Source organism: Neophocaena asiaeorientalis, unplaced genomic scaffold (genome assembly GCF_003031525.2).
Source record: "Neophocaena asiaeorientalis asiaeorientalis breed wild unplaced genomic scaffold, Neophocaena_asiaeorientalis_V1.1 scaffold582, whole genome shotgun sequence".
Classification (NCBI taxonomy): domain Eukaryota; kingdom Metazoa; phylum Chordata; class Mammalia; order Artiodactyla; family Phocoenidae; genus Neophocaena; species Neophocaena asiaeorientalis.
In genome coordinates, this window is record NW_020172996.1 from 165,112 (window position 1) to 189,318 (window position 24,207).

The window sequence follows — 24,207 nt, forward strand, 5'->3', positions numbered from 1 at the left end:
TGGCAAGAAAGAAGAGGGATATGTTAAAAAAAAAAAACAAAAAAACACTTCAACACCGGGTTTCAGAACCAAAAAAAAAAAAAACCAACTGTAGAGGGGAGCTCCAAAGGGCTACAGAACAGGAAAGGTTTTTTTAAGGTACAACGAGGAAGTCATCAATAAAAAAGATGATTTAAGGCTTAGGTAACCTACCTTTGGGGAATGGAAAGGGTCTATGTGCCAGGTTACCTCATCTTCCCTTGGGGGGATGGAGAGGCCCCATGTGACAGATTACCTCATTGGTGCCAACCAGTCTTAACTGACTGGTTAAGGCTACATTCCCAGGGAAAGTTGAAGCTTCAATTAGGTTGGGTATCAAGGCCCAATTTTGTGTCATGGCCTATCATAAGTAACCCATTTTGAGCCTGTGGTTTTCTTTTGAACAAATGGTGGGCCACCCCGAAAAAGATGGACAACAAGGTCTGCTTCTGGTTCCACGCAAAACCTCTCTCTTGCCTGCATAGTTAGGGATTGTCTCACTCATTGAGGAACACTTTTATCCATGTAATACTTTTTATCCATATCCCCAGATACATGCAATTCCTCTTAGGAATCAAACAAAAAGCAACTTAATTGATGCTAGTTTGGGTAATGCACAGAAGCTGTGATTTTTCAGTTGAAGCACATATGCAAAAGGCAGCACGTGAACCCTGAAATAAAAGGGTATCTGAACCCCATGATCTCATCTTTCTGCTAGGAAGTGATGATTATTTCTGCAGGCCCTGGTATGACGTTTTGTATGTGGAGTTGAGATTATCTCAGAAAAACAATTGCAAAATGTGCATTTCAGAAAGAAGTTAATAATGTTTATGTAGTTCTTTAAAGACAGCAGAAATAGCTCTAAGGACACATCAGTAAAGGGTGAAAAAATTTCAGACATGTTTAGAAGAAAGCACTGTGAAGTCAAAAATAATAGAATCAAGCTGAGCATGTGATTGTCCTAAACATTAATAATTGTGTGAATTTCATCTCCAAAATGTGATTCTTTCATTCCTGAAAACACGGAGCAATACTACTTTGCAGTGATAGTTAAAGAGGACATTAAGAGTACTGGAATAGGGACTTCCCTGGCAGTCCATGAGTTCAATCCCTGGTCAGGAACTCAGATCCTGCATGCTGCACGATGCACGGAAAAAAAAAAAAGTGCCTGGAATAGTAAAAGTAAGAGAGAAATTGAGGTGTCATGTTTTTTCACTGCTCTAACAAATGATCATCGGGCACAAACTGGATTTTCAGGATCTTTTTCTAGGTGCATGTGAGGAATTCAGGCACAAGAGAGACAAAGATCTGCCTTTGTGCAGTTTCTATTATGTTTAAGAAAACACAAGAAACATGAAATAAGAAATACTAAATTATATAGTATGTTAGAATATGTTGCAATGGAAACAAGGAGAGAAGGCGATTTTCCTGAGCAGAGGGGATGGGATGTAATATTACACAGAGCAGTAAGGAAGACTCCTTAATAAGAGCACCACTGAGCAAGGATGAGCCCTGTGAGGTTTTATGTTGTTGTTCTATTAAAAGATAAGTGAGGTACATTAAAATTTTGAGGAGATCATTTGAGCAAACATCAGTTCAAACTGGACAGCCCCAAACCAAACTAGGGGAAAGACTTGCAGAGCAGGAAGGGAAACGAAACAAGGAAATTATTTGACTGGCTCTAGCTTAAGGCATAGCCTTATTTGGGAAAGCCTAGTGGGCTGTTTTTGATCAGTTGTTCTTAAGTTTCTATTTCTTCCCTTGGAGGCATTTACAAGAATTTACTCTGGTTCAGGTTTCCCTTTGCTTACAAGGCTGTTAAAACATTGGAGCCACCTCAGTCTAATGGCTTCCTTGTTTAATTACAGTTCTAAGCAAAAGAAGCAGGTGCTACAAGGTTTCAGTGTGTGGGGCTCCCACAGGTGTCCTCAGGAGGTCCAGTCCTCTTAGCCATTGGCCTGCTTGGCTCACTGCAGAGACTCTCACTGGGTGTCCATTAGAAAACTTAACTCTGCTGTTGTCTTAGAGTCTGCATATCTACAGCCCCACAGACTGGGGCTGAGAGGCAGGCAGCCTGGCCTTTCTGAGACAACTTCTCACAGTTTCATCTCTGCACTGGCCCTATCCATTAGCATCACCTAGGGACCCATTGGAAATGCTAATTCTCAGTTCTGAACTCAGACCTATTGACAGACACCTTGGAAGAAAGGTCCAAGTACCAGTGTTTTAAGAAGCCTCCAGGGGCAACACACCATTGTAAAGCAATTATACTCGAATAAAGATGTTAAAAAAAAAAAAAGACGAAGCCTCCAGGGGCTTCCCTCATGGCGGCGCAGTGGTTAAGAATCCACCTGCCAATTCAGGGGACACGGGTTCGAGCTCTGGTCCGGGAAGATCCCACACGCCGCGGAGAAACTAAGCCCGTGCGCCACAACTACTGAGTCTGCATTCTACAGCCTGGGAGTCACAACTACTGAGCCCACGTGCCATAACTACTGAAGCCTGTACGCCTAGAGCCCATGCTCCACAACAAGAGAAGCCACCACAATGAGAAGCCTGTGCACCGCAACAAAGAGTGGCCCTGCTCGCAGTAACTAGAGAAAGCCTGCATGCAGCAACAAAGACCCGATGCAGCCAAAAATAAATAATTAATTTTTAAAAAATTAAAAAAAAAAGAAATCTGGACTTGGTTCATCACTGGTTCCTTCTGAGGCCTTTCTCCTTGGCTTGTAGATAGTGATCTTCCTTTCTTCACATGGTCTTAATTCTGTGCGCATCTGTATCCTCATCTCCTGTTTTTATAAGGGCACCAGTCATATTGCATAAGGGTCCACACTAATTACCTCATTTTAACTTAATTATCTCTTTTTAAAATAAATGTATTTATTTATTTATTTGGCTGCATTGGGTCTTCATTGCTGCGCGCACGGGCTCTCTCTAGTTGCAGTGAGTGGGGGCTACTCTTTGTTGCGATGAGCGGACTTCTCAGGGATTCTCACAGCGGTGGCTTCTCTTGTTGCAGAGAAGGGGCTCTAGGCACGGGGGCTTCAGTAGTTGTGGCATGTGGGCTCAGTAGTTGTGGCTCGCGGGCTCTACAGCGTAGGCTGAATAGTTGTGGCGCACAGGCTTAGTTGCTCTGCGGCATGTGGTTACTTCCTGGACCAGGGCTCAAACCCGTGTCTCCTGCATTGGCAGGTGGATTCTTAACCCCTGCGCCACCAGGGAAGCCCAACATATGGGGTTTTTTTTTTTTTTTTTTGGCTGCACCGAGTCTTAGTTGTGGCACGTGGGATCTTCATTGCTGGTGCGGAATATTCGTTGCAGAATGCGGGATCTTTAGTTGTGGCGTGCGGGATTTTTAGTTGCAGCATGTGAACTCTTAGTTGCATGTTAGTTGCGGCATGTGAGATCTAGTTCCTTGACCAGGGATCGAACCTGTGCCCCCTGCATTGGGAGCACAGAGTCTTAGCCACTGGACCACCAGGGAAGTCCCCAATATAAGTATCAATCTTTGTTGATACTTATTGAATTCTAGTGTTGTTTGATTGTCTGAGACTCACTTCCTGGATGGCTCCTCATTACTGTTACATTATTGTAAATTTTAACTGAATTATTAAAAGGATATTCTAAGTTTGTTTCTGAAGCTTATTACAGTCAAGCCATTCAAGATGGCTGCTGAACCCTGGCTTGTTCTTGTTCTCTGTACATCCCCTGATTGACCAGTCCCTGCTTCACTCACACGGCTATCCAATCCTCTTAATTATAGGACTTAATCAGTAACTGCTTATGTGCTTGCCCCCGGCCTCATCTGCTGGTTTCCCTGGTAACTGTTGAGGCAACCTGACGTCAATTCCTCCTATAAATGGTAGTCTCCTTCTCCCCCAAGTAGCGAAGTTTGCTGCCATGTCCTGCCTGCTATCACAGTGGGATGTTGCTCCAGGACCTTTTACTTCAGTCTTGTAAGATCTCCTATCCAATAAACCATTGATATCTCTGTCACTGACTCTGGGCTCTCTCTTCAGTCTTGAGGCTGGGAAAGTACAGAGCTTGCAGGCCTGCGGGGTGCAGCCCAACACACAGTAATCTATCTTTGGATGAAGGTCGAATGCCCTATGACCTGCAACCAGGAGATTATGCATATTGAAAAAGACATCAGATAAAGGACTCTTTACAGCCACGTTGGAAGGGGCCATATCAGGCCACCTCTCCTGAATGCAAGTCTTTGTTTCTAACACTTGGCTTCAACTAAATGAGACCAGCACTACCAGACCAGGATGAGAAGACAACATTGGAAATAGAGAGCTGACCCAAAATGCCAGACCAGGCCTGTATACTAATTACTTTGTTAATTGCTCAGACTTCTCCTTATGAACCAAATTTATTTTCCTTGGGCTCAATAATATGCAAGTTTCAAAAATTCAATTCAATTGCTGGGTTTGTGACCAATTACCTATGTCCAGCACTTCTGGACTACCCCAGTGGATTTCACCTCTCCAGGGTTCAGACTGGCTAGCCCTTAGGGATTTATCTTAGAAGAAATTCTAGTGCTGCGTAAGCCACTCCCAATATCACTAAATGGGACCCTCTAACATGGCCTATTAATGATACCTGTTCTGGAACTTCCCTGGTGGCACAGTGCTTAAGAACCCACCTGCCGATGCAGGGGACACGGGTTCGAGTCCTGGTCCAGAAGATCCCACGTGCCACGGAGCAACTAAGCCCGTGTGCCACAACTACTGAAGCCCATGCACCTAGAGCCTGTGCTCTGCAACAAGAGAAGCCACTGCAATGAGAAGCCTGTGCACCACAACGAAGAGTGGCCCCCGCTCACCGTAACCTGAGAAAGCCCGCAAGCAGCAACGAAGACCCAATGCAGCCAAAAATAAATAAATAAATTTATTTTTAAAAAGGGTATTATCTAATTTTTTAAAAATGATACCTGTTCTTAACCTGGACCCTAAATATTCCTTTTCGCAGGATGTTAAATATATTGGGTCGTTCCTAATGGGATCCAGTGGATTTATGGAACAAGTTTATGGCCTTGGCTCCTCCTGAGTTGGTTAGAAAGATGCACGTTTGGTTTCCCTTGGGCTTAAAGTCATCTATGGGTAGCCTCAGAAACAGCCCGTGCCAACTTGCCTTTAATGTGGGCTCACTGGGTTCTATCAGCATGATTATTTGGCCACAGTATTTATTCCTTCACTTAGAGTAGAAGATTTCATTATTCACATAGAGGCTTTAACAAAATTCGCCCAGCAAGACTTAAACGATAGTAATCAAGCCATTAGCTTGCTCAATTTGGAAGTCTCCATGATAAAAGTGATCCTACAGAATTGCATGGCCCTCTATATATCAACTGCTTCCCAAGGGGGAACTTGTGCTATGATCCATGATGAATGTTGTGTTTTTATAAAGTCTGATGAGTCTTTTTTTTTTTCTTTTTTGTGGGCCATTTTTTTTAAAACTCTTGATTGAATTTGTCACAATATCGCTTCTGTTTTATATTTTGGTTTTTGGCTGCAAGGCATGTGGGATCTTAGCTTCCTGGCGAGGGATTGAACCCACACCTCCTGCATTGGAAGGTGAAGTCTTAACCACTGGACCACCAGGGAAGTCCCTGATGAGTCTTCTAAGATAACCCATCTTACAATATATGAAGAATCAAATTTCCACTCTGATTGATACCAGTTTGTGGGAAATACTAGGAAAATGGTTTGGTTCAGGAGGATCTTGGCTTAAATCTTTACTAATCATATTATTACTCCTATTGGCAATTTTAATTCCAATAATGCATTACAGTCAGAGTGAGGCAACAACCATACATAATGTCTGCCCATAAATTCCTTCATAAACCATGCTTTCACCTGCAAGCCTTCTATAGTATTACCATATCTCTGTAATTATATTGCCCTCTAAGATTTCTGTTAGCTATTTAAGTTATAACAATACACTGATCATCAGGGCCTAGAAACTATAAATTTTTTTACGCCCTCACGTCTTTGTATTACCAATATCAATAAAAGTGAACTTGGGGTCCCATCTGGAGTTCATGAGACCCTGGCCTGCCTATTGCTCAGTCATAATCCTCCACATTTCCCTGGCTGGTTATAATCAGAACAGGTTCTGAAAAGATTAGATTCCTCCTTTTTGTAATCTTAATGCTTAAAAAATTAGTTAAGACTAGGATGAATTGAATTTGTCCCAGTTATTTGAACAGATTACCTATTTTTTTTACAGTGATCCATCACAATTTTAGCAGCCACTCCATCTATCTTCTTGTTAATGTCACTTTTAACAAACCACCTGAACATTTTTTTCTGATTCAATTCTGAGGTTTCTTTCATCTTATTTATATTGTTACCTTTCTTCTGAATAATCCTTACCTTTTTCCCCAGCATTAAGCCCCCCTCAACAGAGCTGACTAAGGAGATCCATAACATCATGCCTCACATCAAACTGTCTCCCGTTTTGTTTGTTTTTGGCCATGCCGCGCAGCTTGTAGGAATTGACCCCGAGTCATCGGCAGTGAAAGCGCAGTCTTAACCACTGGACCGCCAGGGAATTCCCTGGTCTCCGGTTTTATTGTGGTGTCAATCATCAGCTGGCTCAGAGGGAGGGAGATAAAAGCTACAGTATCAGCCTGAATCATGGGGTGCCATCTACAGCTCTAATATCCTCTAGCTGCTTCCTTGATGGCTATATTTTTGCTAGAACAGGGAGTGGGAAGCAGCCAAGGAACCATATTCTTGGCTGACATCCCCTCAGTGTATTTTTTAAAAAATTTATTTATTTATGGCTGTGTTGGGTCTTCGTTTCTGTGCGAGGGTTTTCTCCTGTTGTGGCAAGCAGGGGCCACTCTTCATCGCGGTGCGCGGGCCTCTCACTATTGCGGCCTCTCTTGTTGCGGAGCACAGGCTCCAGACGCTCAGGCTCAGTAGTGGTGGTTCACGGGCCTAGTTGCTCCGCGGCATGTGGGATCTTCCCGGACCAGGGCTCGAACCCGTGTCCCCTGCATTGGCAGGCAGATTCTTAACCATTGCGCCACCAGGGAAGTCCCCACAAGTATTATAATTGAAGATATTTACAAGACTCCACAGGACGGACTCCTATGAGGTTTTCTTAAAAGCAAAGCATGGAAGGGACTTCCCTGGTGACCCCCCGCTTCCACTGCAGGGGGCGCAGGCTCAATCCCTGGTTCGGAAACTAACATCCCACATGCCGCACAGCGCGGACAAAAAAAATAAAGCAAAGCAGGTGACATAGAAAGACAAAGAAAATGCAAGACTATGTTGGGGGTCAGAGACCTCCAGGCAGTTTCCCAGACTCTTATTCACACAGTGCTGTGATTCACTTCCAAATTAAGCCACAGACATCTGAGTGGTGAACTGTGGCTTGAGGAGAGCTCAAGTCAGAAGATACCAGCAGGGATTTTTATGCCCTTCTGGTAACAGTCGAGCCAGACTGCATAAACATTACCATTAGCAATCAAAGTGACCCTAGTGTCGTCACAGGATTTTTGGATATCAAACAACACAAAATAAATCCTGCTGTCCTTATCTTAGCAAAGGGTCAAAGCCAGATATTCAGAAGTCCCTAGAGATAAAGTTAGAACTTTTCCAGTCCAGTTTTAAACAAATTCTACCTTACATGAAACAAATGCACAATATATCAAAATTTATGGGATGCTGCTGATACAGTACTACTTACAGGGAAACTTACAGAATAAATGACTACATTAGAAGGGGGTTCTCAAATAAATGACACAGTCCACCTTAAGAAAATAGAAAGGACAAGCTAAATCCTACAGGCAGCCCTATAATAAACCTCTTTCAATGGGAGTCACCAAGAACACAGGATAAGTCACAAAACCCACATCTCTGGAATCCTAGATCTCCATTCTCTCAACCATTTTCCTGCCTGCACAGCAATAGCCTTGACTTGATTCACTGAATCTAAGGGAATCCACAAAATGTCTATAGATTGTCCTGCAAGTGATATTGACCATAGGATAGATAATAGCTCTGAAGGTCCTGACAATTTCTGTACCTTCTCATCCTACACAGCCATAGCATGGGAATATCTTAGCAGGTACCTTTAGCAGGTACATCTCTCTAGGGTGTTGTAATCTCTCCAACTACTTATTATTCACACCCAATGTTTCTGAACCATATGGTTTCCACCTGGCACCTGTAGGTCTTCCAGCCAGTGACACCTGCCTACCGAATTCTGAACTCAGGCTCCTTGGCAGGTACCAGAGGCCAGCTGCCTCTTAATAATGCTTGGGAATATGAAACATTCTATAGGAACAAGGGACCAGCTGCTCTTCTTCATACTTACTTATGGACCCACAAATAAAACTAGCCTCCAGGCCACATGGTATGTCTCACAGAGCCCTGAAGTCATTCCTAGAAGGTCTTGGGTAGCAATGCAAATTGGGCCAATAGTGGACAGCTATTCTTTGCCATCATGCTGTCCTCTCTGAAGCACAGAAAACCAAGGATTCCCACAAAATCTGTTTATCATTTCATGCTAGTAGAACACAGTTGTGTCCTCAACACACTCCACACAATGAACAGAACCCTCAAGATTAAAGGCAGCTCAGAGTAAGGACTTTATTATTGTACAAACACGAGCAAATGTGGGACACAGAGTTCCAGGGCTGCGGGACTTGGACACTGTATACATCCACAATGAGACCAAGAAATATACAAAGGTAAATCTCTGCAAGCTCCCTGGAGAGCCCATCTTATGAGCTGATTCTTTCCACACATAAGCCAGTCAAAGGGTGAAAATGAGGCCCCCTGTAGGCCACCAAGGCCAGTCACGACTCCTTCCAGGGACTGGAGAGATGGCAGAGGTCTGCCTGACTAAGCTTGTAACTGACACACCCTGTGGGACTTTGCCAGATGGGAACAGCAGGATGCCTTCTACCAACTGGGAAAGGCACTAAGCAGTTTAGAATGTGCGCCACAGCTCCTGAAAGCACCTCACGTGCGTGGCACTCATCAGGAATCTTCCTGTTGTGGATGTTTGTATGTATGAGGTTTCACTTCTGACTGACGGCTCTCTCACAAAACCCACATTCAGGGCTTCACTCTGGGGACAGTTGTTAGGTTGAACAAGGAGACAGCACATTCCCTGTACTCTAAAGCCTTTGTCCAGCATGGACTTCCTGTGCCGAATAAGGTTTGGCCTTTGGGTGAAGGCTTTCCCACGTCTGCTGCACTCACAAGCACTGCTACGTACTCTCAAGTGTACAGCAAGTTGGGAGCGCTGGCTAAAAGGCTTCCCGCACTCACTGTACTCTCACAGCCTTTCTCCAGTGTGAGTCCTCTGGTGGAGAACAAGGGTGTGTCTGTGGTTGAAGTCCTTCCCACACTCCCTGCACTCAGAGGACCTTTCTCCAGTGTGAACCTTCCAGTGCCGAATAAGGTTTGGCCTTTGGGTGAAGGCTTTCCCACATTTGCTGCACTCGTAAGGCTTTTCTCCAGAGTGAACTTTCTGGTGCTGAACGAGTTTGGAGATGCAGCTAAAGGCTTTCCCACATCTGCTGCATTCATAATCACTGCTATGAATTCGCCAGTGTACGTTAAGGTGGGAGCTTTGACTGAAGGACTTCCCGCACTCCCTGCACTCATAAGGCCTTTCTCCAGTGTGAGTCCTCCAGTGCAGAACCAGTGTGTGTCTGCGGTTGAACTCTTTCCCACACTCACTGCACACATAAGGCTTTGCTCCTGTGTGAACCTCCTGGTGTCGAATGAGGTTAGACTTGCTGCTAAAGAATTTTCCACAGTTACTGCACTGATAGAGCCTTTCACCTGTGTGAACTCGCCTGTGTTCAACAAGACCGGAGACTTGTCTAAAGAACTTCCCACACTCACTGCACTCAAAAGGCCTTTCTCCAGTGTGGACTGTCTGATGTTTAAAAAGGTCACAGCTTTGGCTAAAGAATTTCCCACATTGGCTGCACTCATAAGGCCTTTCTCCAGTGTGGATTCTCTGGTGCCTTGCAAGTGTGTCTTTCCGAGTGAACACTTTCCCACATTCACTACATTTATGAAGCTTCTGTCCAGTGCTAAGGGCTCCCCCAAGCTCAGTGCTCTTATGGGGCTTCATTCTGTCATGAGAAACCTGGTGCTGAAGGCCAGAGGTGGCTGGTAAGTCCACTCTGCCCTCACGGTGTATGTAGGTCTTCTCTGGCACATAGATTCTGCAGCTTTTCACAGTGTCCCTGCCCTCATCCCTCCTGAAGAATTTCTCTCCACTGTGCTGCTTGTGGTGCTGGTGAAGGTCTGCACTGAAACAGAACTGCTTCCCATGTGCCTCACATATGTGTGGTTCCTGCCTGGCTTTCCTCCATGGGTATTCAGTCAGGTGTAAGAGGTCTTTCAATATTGGGCCAGACATGTCACATGGGTGTGTTTTCAGACGTGCCACAGGAGTCCTGAACTGTGACACTCCTTCTAAATAAACACTCTGCTCAGAGGAAACAGCCTCAGCCTCCACTCCACACCAACAACCTGAAAGCAGAGAAGTGCCCACTGAGATGCATGTTGACTTTGAAGGAGGCGACAACCCCATCATAAATGTGTCTGACACACCGAGGATAAGTCCATGGGACCGTTTACAGGACAGAGAGGCAGGGATAGGTTGAGGAAGGGATTGCTATGCAGTGCAGGGCCTCTGAAGGTCACAGAATGGGGGAGGCCTCCTGAAGGCAAGGACATGAGGCCAGAATGAGGACAGAATAGAGCAAACAGTTTCCAGTAGGACGTTGGCTGTTGGGACAGGCGAGTGCTAGGCAGAAGGGCATGTCAAGGCCCAGGAAACTCCAATCACAAGTGAGCAGCTGGTGTTGAAAGATTACTGAAGGATATGTGCACATCTCGTGACACATTAAGTGCAGGCCAATGTTGCAGACGAATGCGGAGTGAGCAGTAAGGAGGAATGGATGAACGGTGGATGCCAGGGGCTAGAAGTCAGACTAGAAATAAGTCACAGTGTCCAGAATGGGGAAGGACAGGTAGAAGCACTGTGTGTCCACAGGCCTTGAAATCAAACACAGGTGGAAACAGTCAATATCTCTGGATTTGAACCCAACCTTGACATCATGCCCTTCCGTGGTGTCCACTCACCAGGTCCAGGTCCCTTCTGAGCCTCTTTCTCTGTGGCTGGAGTCATATCCACCTGGGCAGGCATCCAGGGCTCCTCCCCTTGCTCCAGCTGTGTGACTAAATGTGATCTGGAGGATGCAATTCCTAAGCGAAACCCAGCACTGGTGAGTACTGGCTCAGAGAAACCCACCCTATGACAGACCACAAGTTAAAGAATAATAATTATTACTGGGACTTCCCTGGTGGTCCAGTGGTTAAGACCCTGTGCTTCCACTGCACAGGGTGTGGGTTCAATCCCTAGTCAGGGAACTAAGATCCTGCATGCCACACTACTAAGCCAAAATAATAATAATAATTATTACAAAAAGAACCATGAAGGAAGCATCCAAGGGTCTACATAAGTAGTGACTATGTGAGTGCCTGTAACTCCTGGTATAATGGAGCCCCAGAAAATGTCACCTGGAGGAAGGGGGCAGAACCTTGGGCACAGGGGTGTCATAATTCTAGACAGATTCACCAGCCCAGAAAGTGACCAAGACTATGGGTTCCATTGGGAAAACTGTGTCTGTGACCCCCAAACCTTTGGCTGTGTGGCTTTGGGGCTGCTCAGTAAGAAGTGAGGACACACCATAGAGCATAGCCCTGGCAGCCATGGCACCTACTCCAGGAAACATGGCAAGAAAGCTGTGTGGGAAGGACAGAGCGATCCCTGTGGGAAAGGAGAAAGGAGATGGAGTTGGTGTGAGGGTCTTACCCAGGGAGGCTAAAAGTGCAAAGTTCTCCAACATCACATCCCGGTACAGGAGTCTCTGATCCTCATCAAGGAGCACCCATTCTTCCCGGGAGAAGTACACAAACACGTCCTCAGAGATGGCACAGCCCTGCAAAGATGGGGACAGCAAGGTCCATGAAAAGTGTCTCAAGTGAGTATCCCCACTCTACCTACGCACAACAATGTCCTGCTCACCCATGTCCCGAGGTCCCCAAGTCAAACGAAGTACCAGGCATTGATACCATCGGTCCTTTCTCTCTCCTGACTACCCGCAGTGATCACTGTGTCAGCCCACAGCAACAACAAGCAGGTTGGGAGATAGATGCCATCTAAGCTCTGAGCCTGGCCCAGTTCCCCTGGGGAACCTCACAGCATACTCCCTGGACATACTTCCTAAACCTGCGCTCACTCTTTTCACTTAAGCCCCCAACAACAGGGTCCTAGGCCAATCAGTTTACACTCCCTCCTCTCCTGCATATCACTCTTTGGACCATGCCTGCCTCACATCTTCAGCTACCTACAACCAACTTTCTGGCCCACACCACAGACATTACCCTGGACTCCCCAGATGTCACTCTGTACACAGCATGGAGAGAACACTTGGCAATACAATCAGGATGCTATCTTGTCCCAAACCTCTAGTGGCCCCCGCTGCCAAAGCCCCCATTCCTGCTTTAAGACCCTCCCAATCTGGCCCTTTTCCTTTCTTCAGATCACGGGCACCCAGAACCACATGCACACCTCAGTTACTCTGAGCTCTCTTCCATTTCTCAGTTGTACACTGTATTAAGTTTCCTATTACTGCTGTAACAAATCACTAGTAGCTCGGTGGCTTAAATCAACTCAAATTTATCATCTTACATCTGGAGGTTGTAAGTCCAAAATGGGCTTCACTAGGCTAAAGATCAAAATGTCAGCAGGATTGGGACTTCCCTGGTGGCACAGTGGTTAAGAATCCACCTTCCAATGCAGGGGGCCTGGGTTCGATCCCTGGTCAGGGAACTAGATCCCACATGCATGCCACAACTAAGGAGCCTGCCTGCCGAAACTAAGACCAAAAAAAAAAAAAAAAAAAAAAGTCAGCAGGATTATATTCCTTCTGGCAGCTCCACAGAAGAATCTGTTTCCTTAGCTTTTCTAGCTTCTAAAAAACCTCCTGCATCCTTGAGTCCTTGCCCTTTCCTCCAACGGCAAAGTCAGCAACTATCATTCTGACATCTGTTTCATTCCTCAAATCTCCTTCTTTGATTCTGATCCTCCTGTGATTACACTGGGTCCACGGGATAACCCAGGATAATCTGTCCATCTCAAGATCATTAGCTTAATCACATATATAAAGTCCCTGTTGCAGGACTTCCCTGGTGGCACAGCAGTTAAGACTTTGCGCTCCCAATTCAGGGGGCCTGGGTTCGATCCCTTGTCAGGGAACTAGATCCCACATGCATTCTGCAACCAAGAGTTTGCATGCCACAACTAAGGAGCAGTGAGCCTCAACTAAGGAGCCTGCCTGCTGCAACTAAGACCCAGCACAACCAAATAAATAAATAAACATTAAAAAAAAAAGTCCCTGTTGCCATGTGAGATAACACGTCCAAAGTTTCTAGGGATTAGAAAATGGACATCTTTGGGAGGTCATTAAGCTGCTTATCACATACATGTTGTCCCCACACCAGTCACAACTTTCCTACACCTAATTATCTGAAAATTAACTTTACAACAGACCTCCCCATTTCAGTGGCTGGCATTTCCATCCTTCCAGCAGCTAAACCCAAAGCTTTGGGTCATCTCTCCTTTACTTCCTTCTCTCACAATCCACTTCAGAAAATAAAATCAGCCCTAGTAAAGTAACAGCATGAGAACACAACCTCTGTGCTACCTTCACAGCAATCACTCTGGTGCAGCCCATCAATGCTCATTTAGACTGCTGCAGTAGTCTCCTCCCTGATTTCCCTGTGGTGTGACCATATATAAAAATAAAATTCTCACCTATAACCTCTGCAGCAACTGAACCGAAACGGTCAGAACTCTCATAAAAACTGCCTTCCTGGGCTTCCCTGGTGGCGCAGTGGTTGAGAGTCCGCCTGCCGATGCAGGGGACACAGGTTCGTGCCCTGGTCCGGGAAGAAGCCCGTGCCCCTAGAGCCCATGCCCCGCAACAAGAGAAGCCACCGCCATGAGAAGCCCGCGCACCGCAACAAAGAGCGGCCCCCGCTCGCCGCAACTAGAGAAAGCCCGTGCGTAGCAACAAAGACCCAACGGACCCAAAAAATAAATATATATATAAATTTATTTTTAAAAACCCCAAAACTACCCTCTTCCCTTTACACCCACTTCCAACTTAGGGGCCAATCAGCTTTCCCCCTCCCCTGCCCTCGAGCCTCAGCTAAAGGCAAGTGATGATGCCCAACTCCCTTGCTATTAGCAAGCTCTGAATAAATGTGGATAATTTCCACACCTGCCATCACTCCGTCTCCACCATCACTCTAGCCCTTCACTGTCTGTTCTCTCTGCTGCCAGAGGAAGACTGCTGAGGCTCTGCTCCACTTTCCCCATGGCTCCCGTCACCCTCAGAATAGAGGCCAAGACGCTCAGCTGGCCATTTCAGGCCTGAAACCTGTCCCCATGTTGTCTCCCCCAGAAAGGAAAGAGACGAATTGTTGTTGGACACTTACAGCTCAGCTTCAACTCCAAGCATCTGAACATGCCTGGGACGCCTTCCATCCCTCATCTCTCTGGGCTCTACAGAAACTTCTCCATGTAACGACGGCTTAGACGGAGACTGCCTCCTCAGAGCCTGCAGACACAACTGCTGGGACAGGGGAGAGCAAAGACACGTAATCCCACATATTGGGAAGGTGAGGGCTCAGCTATCAGCTTGGCCACTGTCATTGGAGCCTGTGGGCAAAAGGGATGGGAACAGCCCATATCACACCAGGGGATGGAGGTGCTATTCCCGTCTCCAGGATTCTACAACCCCAGAAACGAGATGGGGCACCGGAAGCCCTGCCCCAAAGTGAAGTGCTCACAGAAAAAGGCCCCTCTCCTGGGCCATGATTGGCAGAGAGCTGACACCCTGTGGCACTGAGAATTCTGGGTACTGCAGTCTCCACCTCGACACCAGGTGCTGAGGGGAAGCCTGTGGTCAGAAGGTGGAAGGCAAAGGAATTGAGTGCCTACTGTCTTAGCCTGCCAGTTGCTCCCAGGCCTCAGGCTGCATCTCATACCTCAGAGTCTCTGTAACTGGATGAGGTTGGTACCGAACCCGAGTTTGGCTGCTCGCCACTCGAAAAGCCAATACTCGACAAACAAGTGTTGGTGGAAAAGGAAAAGTTGCTTTATTCAGGAGGCCAGCAATCTGGGAAGCTGGTGGACTAATGTCCTAAGACCATCTCCAAGTTGCTGGTTAGGAGACAGAGGTTTTCAAGGCCATGTGAGGGAGGGGCATAACCTACGTGCCACAGCTACAGAGCCTGCGCGCCACAACTAGAGAGAAACCCACACGCCGCAATGAAAGATCCCACATACCACAACTAAGACCCGATGCAGCCAAAATAAAATAAATAAATAAATAATCTAAAAAAAACAAATTTTTCCCTCAGGAGTAAGTACAGCATAGGGTTGTAGCATAATTCTTCTATATCTTACTTTCAAATTCACAATCTTTGAACTTGCATTAGAACCAATCATGTTGTGTTTGGCTTCAAATTCAATGCAGTCTAGCACATGGTGTCCAGTGTCTGACTTCACAGGCTGAGCTCTAGGGGGAGGCTTACCTGGGTTTGCAGCTGGTAACCCCATTACTGATTATAGTACCTTATGCAGAAAGCCTCACTTCTCCAAGCTTCAGTCCCCTCATTTCTGAAACGGGGAAGTAACAGTATTCACAGCACATGGTTTTTGGGATTATTACCTGGGGAACTACATGACATCCTCTGGTCATTCTCCCAACAGTGCTTCAAACCCTTCCCAATGGAGGACAGAAAATGACTCCTGACCATCCACATTCTCTTGACTTGATTCAGAGGATTTCAGGTGCTCAATTCCTCCAGGAACCAGAACCTCACCCCCACCAGACCCCCCCTCCCCCAACTATCCTCAGGTAAACTGGCTCCAGTTGGATCTGTGTAGTAAGTGGAAGCTCAGCCTGAATTCCCATGACTCAAGCTTACCAGTTCCAGTCTCCAACAGGATTCCACCACTTGATACTGGGGTCCAAAGTGAGCACTAAACCCTGGGAAAAGGGAAAAAGTGCAGTCACTGAATTCTATGGAAAAGATTGCTCCATTCGTCTAGGTCATCTTTAATTTCCCTCAGCAGAAGTGTTTTTGTAGATTGCAACTAAACTTTGACGTTTTCAGTAATACTGAAAAAATAACTTTGTAGTTTTCAATAAAATACTTAGGAATGAATATAATGAAATAACATGTACATGTTTCATTATATTCATTCCTAAGTGTTTTTTTATGCTATAGATTTGTAAATTTTAATCATTCAATTTGTGCTTCCTGTGTATTGTTAACATATAGAACACAGCTCATTTACATCTATATCCCTGTCTACCACACACACGTGCATTTATAGAACTGTACACAGCACTTGGCTACATTCAGTCATGTTAGTGAGTCTTCTGCATCGATTGATATGATGTGATTTTTCTTCTTTTTTTTTTTTTAGCCTGTTAATATGTTGGATAACATTCTTTGCTCTTCTAATATTAAACAAACCTGGCACCACTGAAAGATATCTTTCTTGGTCATGGTATATAATTCTTTTTACACACTGCTGAATTTTATTTGCTAATACCATCTTAATGATGTTTATGTCTATTTTCATGAGGATAGTTCTACTAAAATTTTCAGATGTCTTACAATTTTCTTTACATTCTATTTTTTTAAATTAGTTAATTTTATTTATTTATTTTTGGCTGTGTTCGGTCTTCGTTGCCACGCGCAGGCTTTCTCTAGTTGTGGCGAGGGGGGCTACTCTTTGTTGCGATGAACAGAGGTTTTCAAGGCCATGTGAGGGAGGGGCTGCAGGGTGCATGATCCACTTGTGCTCAATTCTCAGATTGGTTGGTATCAAGGTGAAGTTTCGAGCATCGGCAATCTTCTGGTTTCAACCCGTCTGGGGTCTACGTGCTTGCGGTCAGCAGTTTTCCTCCGGTGGGGGTCGGCTTCATATAAAATCTCCAGTGCGTGCTTCATATCCTGAGCGTGATACAATGCTAGCTGTTTTGGAGGTGCACAGCCTGCAAATCCCAGCCTCATCCTTCCGAATTTGGGACCCAAGGCCAGCAGTTTCACCTCCATGTTGTGAAATGTAAAATGAAGATAAAACCTCCCTAGCAGACCTCTGTGAAATTGTTTAAATATTCCTCAAACATAAACGTCCATTCACTAAAACAGCAGAAGAAAATAGTGCCCATACCTTGGTGAGGGTAAGTATCAAGTGATTAAACCAGTGCAAGGTGCATGATTAGTGCTGAATACATGAATAGTCCTTATCATCACAAACCTGGGCTCTCAGGTACCCATGTGGTAGGAGGTGAGTCAAGGCTGCCTACTTGCAGCGTCTGTCAAAATTCACATACACAGGGCTTCCCTGGTGGCACAGTGGTTGAGAGTCCGCCTGCCGATGCAGGGGACACGGGTTCGTGCCCTGGTCCGGGAAGATCCCACATGCCGCGGAGCAGCTGTGCCTGTGAGCCACGGCCACTGAGCCTGCGCGTCCGGAGCCTGCGCTCCGCAACGGGAGAGGCCACAACAGTGAGAGGCCCGTATACCGCAATCTAGGTCATCTTTAATTTCCCTCAGCAGAAGTGTTTTTGTAGATTGCAACTAAACTTTGACGTTTTCAGTAATACTGAAAAAATAACTTTGTAGTTTTCAATAAAATACTTAGGAATGAATATAATGAAATAACATGTACATGTTTCATTATATTCATTCCTAAGTGTTTTTTTATGCTATAGATTTGTAAATTTTAATCATTCAATTTGTGCTTCCTGTGTATTGTTAACATATAGAACACAGCTCATTTACATCTATATCCCTGTCTACCACACACACGTGCATTTATAGAACTGTACACAGCACTTGGCTACATTCAGTCATGTTAGTGAGTCTTCTGCATCGATTGATATGATGTGATTTTTCTTCTTTTTTTTTTTTTAGCCTGTTAATATGTTGGATAACATTCTTTGCTCTTCTAATATTAAACAAACCTGGCACCACTGAAAGATATCTTTCTTGGTCATGGTATATAATTCTTTTTACACACTGCTGAATTTTATTTGCTAATACCATCTTAATGATGTTTATGTCTATTTTCATGAGGATAGTTCTACTAAAATTTTCAGATGTCTTACAATTTTCTTTACATTCTATTTTTTTAAATTAGTTAATTTTATTTATTTATTTTTGGCTGTGTTCGGTCTTCGTTGCCACGCGCAGGCTTTCTCTAGTTGTGGCGAGGGGGGCTACTCTTTGTTGCGATGCACAGGCGTCTCACTGCAGTGGCTTCGCTTGTTGTGGAGCACGGGCTCTAGGCATGTGGGCTTCAGTAGTTGCAGTACGCGGGCTCAGTAATTGTGGCTCACGTGTTCTATAGCACAGGCTCAGTAGTTGTGGCACACAGGCTTACCTGCTCCGCAGCATGTGGCAGGCGGATTCTTAACCACTGCGCCACCAGGGAAGCCCATCTTTACATTCTATTATGTGTTCTGTAAAGACAGTTGAATTTGGTATGCAGTTCTAAAATAGCAATGTGTTTGTAAATCTTGTTATATGCCTGATAATCACCTTGATTCCTTCTTCCATTGATTGCTCTTATTTTGGTCATTTAGGTTGGAGTTGTATTTGTTGTTCTAACTAATGCGATTTCCTCCTATGCCCTGTGTGTTCATCCCTTGGCAGTTTTAGACATTGAAGATATAGTCTTTCACTCTTTTTTTTTTTTTTTGCCGTACGCGGGCCTCTCACTGTTGTGGCCTCTCCCGTTGCGCGGCACAGGCTCCGGACGTGCAGGCTCACCGGCCATGGCTCACAGGCCCAGCCGCTTCGTGGCATGTGGGGTCTTCCCAGACCGGGGAATGAACCCGTGTCCCCTGCATCAGCAGGCGGACTCTCAACCACTGCGCCACCAGGGAAGCCCCAGTCTTTCACTCTTTAAATTTTGGCTGTCACGGGCTTTACAGAATAGAAGGCTGCAATTCTAAAAGAAATACATTTGTTAATTTTCGACACAATATATTTTGCTTGTTACTGATACATTTAAATTGTTCTTGTGACTTCCCTGGCAGTCCAGTGGTTAAGACTCCGTGCTTCCAACACAGGGAACACAGGTTCAATCCCACATGCTTCATGGCACGGCCAAAAAAAAGTTTAAAAAAAATTATTCTTGCCTGTTTCACAAAAATATGCTCCTAATTTATCTTCTATTGGTTTCCTTATTTCTTTTACTCTTTGATACTTAACAGTTCTTTAAAATTTAAATGTCTGTGGATTTTCTAGGATATTTAAAATTTTCTAATTTAGTTTTGCTTTATTTAGAGAATATATTCTATACTGCTTCAAGTTTAAAGCTTACTGAAAATTATTTTATGTCCCTAGCATTTGGTTTATCTTGGAGGAATGTACCATGTGTACCTGAAAAGAATGTGTATTCTGCTATAGACTGGAGTAATGTTTTATACATATCTACTGAATCAAGTTAGCTGATGATATTGGTCATGTCTTGTATATCCTTACGGTTTTCCTGCCTATTCTATTAATTATTGAAAGAATTTTGAAAGCCTGTTCTCAGGTACAAATACATTTAGCATATTCATTCATTCATTCATTCATTTGTGGCAGCACCACATGGCTTGTGGGATCTTTGTTCCCTGACCAGGGATAGAACCTGTGCCGCCTGCAGTAGAAGCACAGAGTCCTAACCATTGGAGCACCAGGTAATTCCCCATTTAGCATTTTTAAATCTTCTTGATTTAAATTACTTGTTTAATTAGATGTCCCTATGTTATCTTTGGTAATGTTATTTTTCCTAAAGTTGACATTTTCTTATATTAATATAACCTCTCCAACCCTCTTTTTAAAATAAATTTATTTATTTATTTATTTTTAGCTGCGTTGGGTCTTTGTTGCTGCATGCGGGCTTTCTCTAGTTGCAGTGAGCAGGGGCTACTCTTCGTTGCAGTGTGCAGGCTTCCCATTGCGGTGGCCTTTCGTTGCGGAGCACAGGCTCTAGGTGCGTGGGCTTCAGTAGTTGTGGTTCACAGGCTCTACAGCTCAGGATCAGTACTTGTGGCGCATGGTCGTAGTTGCTCCGTGGCATATGGGATCTTCCCGGACCAAGGCTCAAACCCATGTCCCCTGCATTGACAGGCAGATTCTTAACCACTGCACCACCAGGGAAGTCCACCTCTCCAACCTTCTTATGGTTAATATTCATGTCTTATTTCATTCCATTCCTTTTAGCATATACTTATGTTTGTAATTAAGGATCATCTGTTATAGGTTGCATGGAGTTTGCCCATGCATTTAATACAGTCTGACAATCTCTCCCTATAATTTAAATATATGAGATATTTAAAGCAATAAAACTGAAAAAGAATTGTGGGTACAAATGTATAACTTACTCGCTTTTATCTTCTTAGAAAGGGATAAATCAGACAAAGAATAAGCATATAAATGATATTAAAAATATAACATTCAGGGCTTCCCTGGTGGCACAGTGGTTGAGAATCTGCCTGCCAATGCAGGGGACACGGGTTCGAACCCTGGTCTGGGAAGATCCCACATGCCACGGAGCAACTGGGCCCGTGAGCCGCAATTACTGAACCTAAGCGTCTGGAGCCTGTGCTCCGCAACAAGAGAGGCCGCAATAGTGAGAGGCCCGCGCACCGCGATGAAGAGTGACCCCTGATTGCCACAATTAGAGAAAGCCCTCGCACAGAAACGAAGACCCAACACAGCCATAAATAAATAAATAAATAAATTTAAAAATTCACGACATATGTCAATATTTAAAAAAATAATAATACTATAACATTCAGAAGATACACATTCATCTTGATTTTACACTGTTGAACATTTGAAAAATTACATTCACAAAGGGAAAAATGAAGCCACAACACAGATCTCAAGTTTTATGAATTCTCTATCAATATATGCATATTTGTTTACTAGAGCAGTGTAATAATATGATTTATAACAATAAATACGTATTTGGTCTTTTAATTTTTAAAATAAATTTATTTGGCTACGTTGGGACTTTGTTGCTGCGCGTGGGCTTTCTCTAGTTGCAGCAAGTGGGGGTTACTCTTTGTTGTGGTGCACGGACTTCTCAATGCAGTGGCTTCTCTTGTTGTGGAGCACGGGCTTTAGTAGTTGTGGCTCACGGGCTCTAGAGCACAGGCTCAGTAGTTGTAGCGCACGGGCTTGGTTGCTCCGCGGCATGTGGGATCTTCCCGGACCAGGGCTCGAACCCGTGTCCCCTGCACTGGCAGACGGATTCTTAACCACTGTGCCACTAGGGAAGTTCCCGTATTTGGTCTTTGTCCAGGTTTGGGGCACAGAACTCCTAAAACCTTAGGTATTTCCTAAGTGAGAAGAGCAATAAAAATGCCCTTATGAGGTTACTTTGGGAAAGGACAAAAGGATGGTGGGGCTGGTTTCCAGGAGAACCAACCACATGATTAGAGGGTTGGAACTTTCAGTCCTACCCCCTGACCTCTGAGGGGGTAGAGCAGTCAGAGACTGAGTTCAATCGCCAATGGTCAAGGATGTAATCAATCATGCCTGTGAAATGAAGCCTCCATAAAATCCCAAAAGAATAGGGTTCAGAGAGCTTCCAAGTTGACGAACACATGGAGATGCAGGAAGAGCAATGTGCATGGGAACTCTGCACCCTTTCCCCATACCTTTCCCTGTATGCATCTCTTCCATGTGGCTGTTCTTGGGTTATATCTTTTTATAATAAACTGGTAATCTAGTTAGTAAAATGTTTCTCTGAGTTCTGTGAGCCACTATAAGAAAATTGATTGAACCCGAAAAGGAGGCTGTTGGAACCTCCAATCAGTTCAGAAACCCAGGTGAAAACATGGACTTAATGACTGGTGTCTGAAAGGGTGTGTGTGGGGTGGGGGGAGTCTTATGGGACTGAGACCTTAACCTGTGGGATCTGATGCTATCTCTGCATAAACAGTGTCAGAATTGACTTGAATTATAGGACACTCAGCTGGCGTGAGAGAATTGCTTATTGGTGTAAGAAAACCCACCCATACACAATAGAATTGGTGAGACCATAATCTTTAGCAGCCTTTCTCAAATGGGGTTCCATGAGAGAATTTGTGCCCACAGAAAATGATTTCAGTGGATACTGTCTTAAATACCCGAAGGGAAGTACATGCCTAGGACCAGTCTAAATGCATAGAAGAATAATCAGTTCACTACCTACAATGGATTCCTTGGGAAACTAATGCTTAATTCTCTCATAAAATCAATTGGATAGAGTATACAAAGGGAGAATAATATAGGAATTTCAATAACACAAACTATCTTTCCTGGCTGTTTTGTAGCTCACGAAGAAGATCAGAATAATATCACCCCAAAATATGCCTCTTTGACATAAAAATTATTTTGAGCTGAAGGCAGTGAGAAACAGCAAACACAGAAAAAGCTCCGCCTTTTCTACCTAAAGGCAAGATATAAATTCTCCTTTTATTGGAGACAGATTATCAGCCCAGAGACTGGCACCAATGGAATCTGCAATCAAACCACACAATATTAGGTTCCTCCTCCATATTTACCTTCTCGGTTTGCTGCCCTTGGAAGCCTAAAACTGCTTTTCTTCGTTCTGTCATTTGTCTACAAATTTACTCTTCTTTGTCGAAGATACTAATATAAACTAGAATTCTAAGTCACCAATTCCAGTTACTTTTGGTTTAGGTTTCTCCCATGTGTTGTGTGCTGCACATATTAATATACTGTTTTCTCATTAGTCTGTTTCTTTTCTTAAGGAGACCCAGCTGAAAACCTAAGATTGGCAGACATAGAGTTTTGCCTCTCCTACACTACTTAAAATTACAAATAGTATACAGAAGTATGGGCAGAAACATTTCCTGTGTCGGGACAACTTGTTAGAGGAATTCTTTGGTAGGAACTTCCTGTGAGGCAAGAAGCCTGTCCTCCTTGGAACATTTAGTCAAGAACAAGGAGACGGACTTCCCTGGTAGTCCAGTGGCTAAGACTCTGTGCTCCCAATGCAGGGGGCCCGGGTTCGATCCCTGGTCAGGGAACTATATCCCACAAGCCGCAACGAAGATCGAAGATCCCGCAACAACTAAGACCCGGAACAACCAAATAAATAAATAAATAAATAACAAAGACTAAAACACAAGGAGGCACCCCAATGTTCACTGCAGCACTATTCACAATAGTCAGGACATGGAAGCAACCTAAATGTTCATAAACAGAGGAATGGATAAAGCTGTGGTACATATATACAATGCATTACTCAGCCATAAAACGGAACGAAACTGGGTTATTTGTAGAGATGTGGATGGACCTAGAGACTGTCATACAGAGTGAAGTAAGTCAGAAAGAGAAAAACAAATATTGTATATTAACGTATATATGTGGAATCTAGAAAAATGGTATAGATGATCTTATTTGCAAAGCAGAAATAGAGACACAGACTTTGAGAACAAACGTATGGACACCAAGGAGGGAAAGGGGGTGGTGGTGGGATGAATTGGGAGATTGGAATTGACATATATACACTATAGATACTATGTATAAAAGAGATAACTAATGAGAACCTGCTGTATAGCTCAGGGAACTCTACTCAGTGCTCTGCAGTGACTTAAATGGGAAGGAAATCCAAAAAAGGGGTGACATATGTCTACATATAGCTGATTCACTTTGCTGTACAGTAGAAACTAACACAACATTGTAAAGCAACTACCCTCCAATAAAAATTAAACACACACACACACACAGAGGCTGGGACAATCTATCATATGGCATTTGAGGGATTTTGTGGCTTTGGCAAGACTGAGTAAAGTGGAATCACTCCTGGCACTGGAGGAGCTTTTCAGTGTGTGTTTCTCTTAGAACAGGTTGTTCAAAAGCAAGGGTAACTGTCATCAGGCAGCTATTTTACGACACCCCATCTTCTTCTGCCAGGCCAGGTTCCTTGTGCCCTACAAAGCATTCTCCTCATGCAGACACTGGATAAACAGAATGCCCCTCCTTTGTGGAGGGAAGTCTCAGAAATGCCCACCCTCCCCCCCCCACCTCCATC

The 24,207-nt window shown here is 44.4% G+C and overlaps 1 protein-coding gene across 1 annotated transcript in view; it reads right to left on the reverse strand.

Annotated features, from left to right (window-relative positions):
• Nucleotides 1–8,621: 8,621 nt before the first annotated feature.
• The window catches only part of ZNF671 (zinc finger protein 671), a 17,230-nt gene continuing 1,644 nt past the window's right edge, over nt 8,622–24,207 (reverse strand). The window contains exons 2-4 of the mRNA XM_024742356.1: nt 11,887–12,013; nt 11,154–11,276; nt 8,622–10,538 (exon numbers count right to left, since the gene is read on the reverse strand). Coding sequence (XP_024598124.1) covers nt 9,325–10,538; nt 11,154–11,276; nt 11,887–12,013 — 1,464 coding nt within the window. The 3' untranslated portion in view covers nt 8,622–9,324. The remainder of the gene's footprint in view (nt 10,539–11,153; nt 11,277–11,886; nt 12,014–24,207) is intronic.